At 54.8% G+C, this 2,762-nt stretch overlaps 1 protein-coding gene across 1 annotated transcript in view; it reads right to left on the bottom strand.

The window, feature by feature from the left end:
* MPND (MPN domain containing) overlaps positions 1 to 1,642 on the bottom strand; it is a 6,669-nt gene extending 5,027 nt beyond the window's left edge. The window contains exons 1-3 of the mRNA XM_045300057.1: positions 1,535 to 1,642; positions 1,212 to 1,448; positions 378 to 547 (exon numbers count right to left, since the gene is read on the bottom strand). Coding sequence (XP_045155992.1) covers positions 378 to 547; positions 1,212 to 1,448; positions 1,535 to 1,642 — 515 coding nt within the window. The remainder of the gene's footprint in view (positions 1 to 377; positions 548 to 1,211; positions 1,449 to 1,534) is intronic.
* Positions 1,643 to 2,762: the final 1,120 nt, after the last annotated feature.

The following is a 2,762-nucleotide window of genomic DNA, read 5'->3' as shown; positions in this document are numbered from 1 at the left end:
ACCCCTGCACAAATCAGGGGGCGGGGCTCAGGAAAACAGCCAGGGCTTTGTGCAAACCACTACATCCCCATCCCGTGGGAAAACCCAAAACCACTGCCGTCGTCCAGTGGATTCCAACGCCTAGCGACCCTGTCGGGCAGACCCTGCCTCTGAGTCTGTCGTTTTTTACAGGAGCCGACAGCCTCGCCTTTCTCCCGCAAAGGGGGTGGTGGATTTGAACCACCGGCCTTTAGAGTCCAACGCTTAACCCCGTGTGCCCGGGAGCCTTTTACCCCGCAGTGAATCAAGGAAGTCAGGCCGGGGGAGGGAGTGACATGAGGCAGCAGAGCTAGAAACAAGGCCGGCATCCAGGGGAGAGGATGGAAGGAAGTTAAAGCTATTCGCTTCCCTCCTTCCCTCCACGATGCCTCTCACCCTGGTGGGCGGGCTCTGAGGGACCTTTCCCTGGGGGTCTCCTGCTCTTGTCCTCCGCTGAGACCCCCGCTGGGACGTCCTCTTCCTCCTCCTCCATCAGCAGCTCCTCCTCTTCCCCTTCACTGGCTGGGCTCTGCCAAGGTGCAGGAAAGAGCAGAGGGACCCTCAGCTGGTGCCCCCCACCTTCTCCAGGATGTGAGCCCCAAACCCTTGCAGTTTCCCCACGCATGGCCACTACAGGGAGAGAGTGAGCAGAGGTCAGCGTAGGCGACATTCAAGCCTGAGTGCTTTCCGGAGCGGGTTCACAGGCTCGAATCCTGTATATGCCTTTTAGTGTGACCCTCAGGCATAAGGCCTATGGTCCAGGGCTCCCAGCCCACATGGGTGGCAACAGGGTGAAAGGGGAAAATGTGCCAAGCACTTAGCAAATGTTTGGGGCCCACTCTTAAAGCAAGCAAGAGAGCTGCGCATGGATTATGTTGTTCAATACCCTGATCAGACACCCAGAAGGTTGCCCCAGAGAATATAGGTCCTTCAGGATCTGGTCCCTCGCCCCTCTCCAACCCCATCAGTCACCCAGGGCACCTGAATCCCTAAGCAGGATTCTCTAAGCAACAAGAGCTGCTTTCTACCTATGTGGCTTTGTATAGGCCGCTCCCTCTCTCTGGAAAAGTCTCCCTTCATCTGGCTCTGACAAAACTCCTACTCATCCATCAAAACCCCAGCTCCAATGCCCCATCCCTCGGGTTAAGGCCAGTCAGGAGGGGCTGCCTGTGGCAGATGGCTCCAGCACACACCTCATCAGTGGCAGCTGCAGACATGTGGAGCTGGTGGCGCCGGAGCCAGGTCGCTTTGTACTTGTCCAGTTTTTGGCCCATGTACTTGACGGAGGCCCAGCCGCAGCCTGACTTCTTGGCAGGATTCACCAGCTTCTTGCAGTGGGTGGCCCAGGCACTGGGCGAGTTGAACACCTGCCCCGTCTCCTGCCAGACAATCCTCCCATCTGGCTGCAGGTCCCCCACGAACTTCTTCCCCTGTGGTGACAGCAGCAGGCTAGCTAAGCCCCTCCTCCAGGAAGCCCTCGCTTACCCCTAGGCTGCTCCGCAGGCTTGGCACAAACTCTCCACTCCAGCGTGCCCCCTCCCAGGTAGTCTCCAAGGGCTCTCCAGCCCAGCTGGGGCACCACCGTGCTGCCTGCGTGATCACCCACCGGGATGTCCTGCCGCATCCTAAGGGGGGGACTGAGTCTTAATCATAGCTGTGTTCTTAGTCCTTCCTTCCTGCATACACCCAGCCTGGCGCACAGCAGGTGCTCAGACCCCAAACTGCTCATGTTCACCCTCCCAACAAGAACAAGCACCCGAGGCAGGAGCCATTGGCCGTCGAATGGCGAGCTGGCGCCCCCATGTGTCTCAGAGTAGAACTGTGCATGTCTCGGTGCTCTCAGTAGTTGGTGGAAGTAGATCGCCAGGCCTTTCTTCCAAGGCACCTCTGGGAGAAAGAACAGGAATTCCCCCACCTTTCGGTTAGCAGACAAGCTAGGAACAACAGTGCAAAGCCACTGGGAGGTTTGATAAGTGGCTGAATGCAAAAGTGGCGGCTATTGCATGGTCAAAAGCTTTTTGATAAAAGAAAAACATAGAAAAGGGGTACCGATTAAAAGGCTCTACATATAACCTCCTCCCTGGGGGACAACAGAAAAGTGGGTGAAGGGAGACGTCGGACAGTATAAGACATGACAAAATAATAATAATTTATAAATTATCCAGGGTTCATGAGGGAGGGGGGAGCAGAGAGGGAGGGGAAAATGAGCTGATGATACCAAGGGCTCTAGTAGAAAGCACATATTTTGAGAATGATGAAGGCAACAAATGGACAAATGTGCTTGACACACCACAGATGGATGGATGGATTGTGATAAGAGTTGTACGAGCCCCCAATAAAATGATTTTTTAAAAAATGAATGACCAAAAAAAGAAAAAAAGAACAATAGCGTTCTCCCTAGACAATGGTCCTCAGCTTTCAGCCAAACCACAGACAGGTGCATACAAACAAAAAACCCAAGCTCACTACACGGAGTGGTGGCCCCAGAGGACAGGGTAGAACTGCCCCTGCGAGTCTTCTGGGACCCGTAACTGTTTAGGGGAGTAGGAAGCTTAGTCTTTTCCTCCCTTGTGGGGGCTGGAAGTTTCGAACTGGGGACCTTGCAGATTGCAGCCCAACGCTACCAGGGGTCCTCAGGCCTTAAGGTAAACAATAACATCATGGAGGTGAAGTCCTTAAAGGAAAGCTCGGAGATAATAGGACCAAGGGAAATGGGAGGGACGGAGAGGAGGTGGGCAGAGGGC

Source organism: Echinops telfairi, unplaced genomic scaffold (genome assembly GCF_000313985.2).
Source record: "Echinops telfairi isolate 266 unplaced genomic scaffold, ASM31398v2 ScPeMD7_7459;HRSCAF=8497, whole genome shotgun sequence".
Lineage (NCBI taxonomy): Eukaryota > Metazoa > Chordata > Mammalia > Afrosoricida > Tenrecidae > Echinops > Echinops telfairi.
The sequence above is the reverse complement of the archived record's forward strand: the minus strand, read 5'-3'. Positions and strand labels throughout refer to the sequence as shown.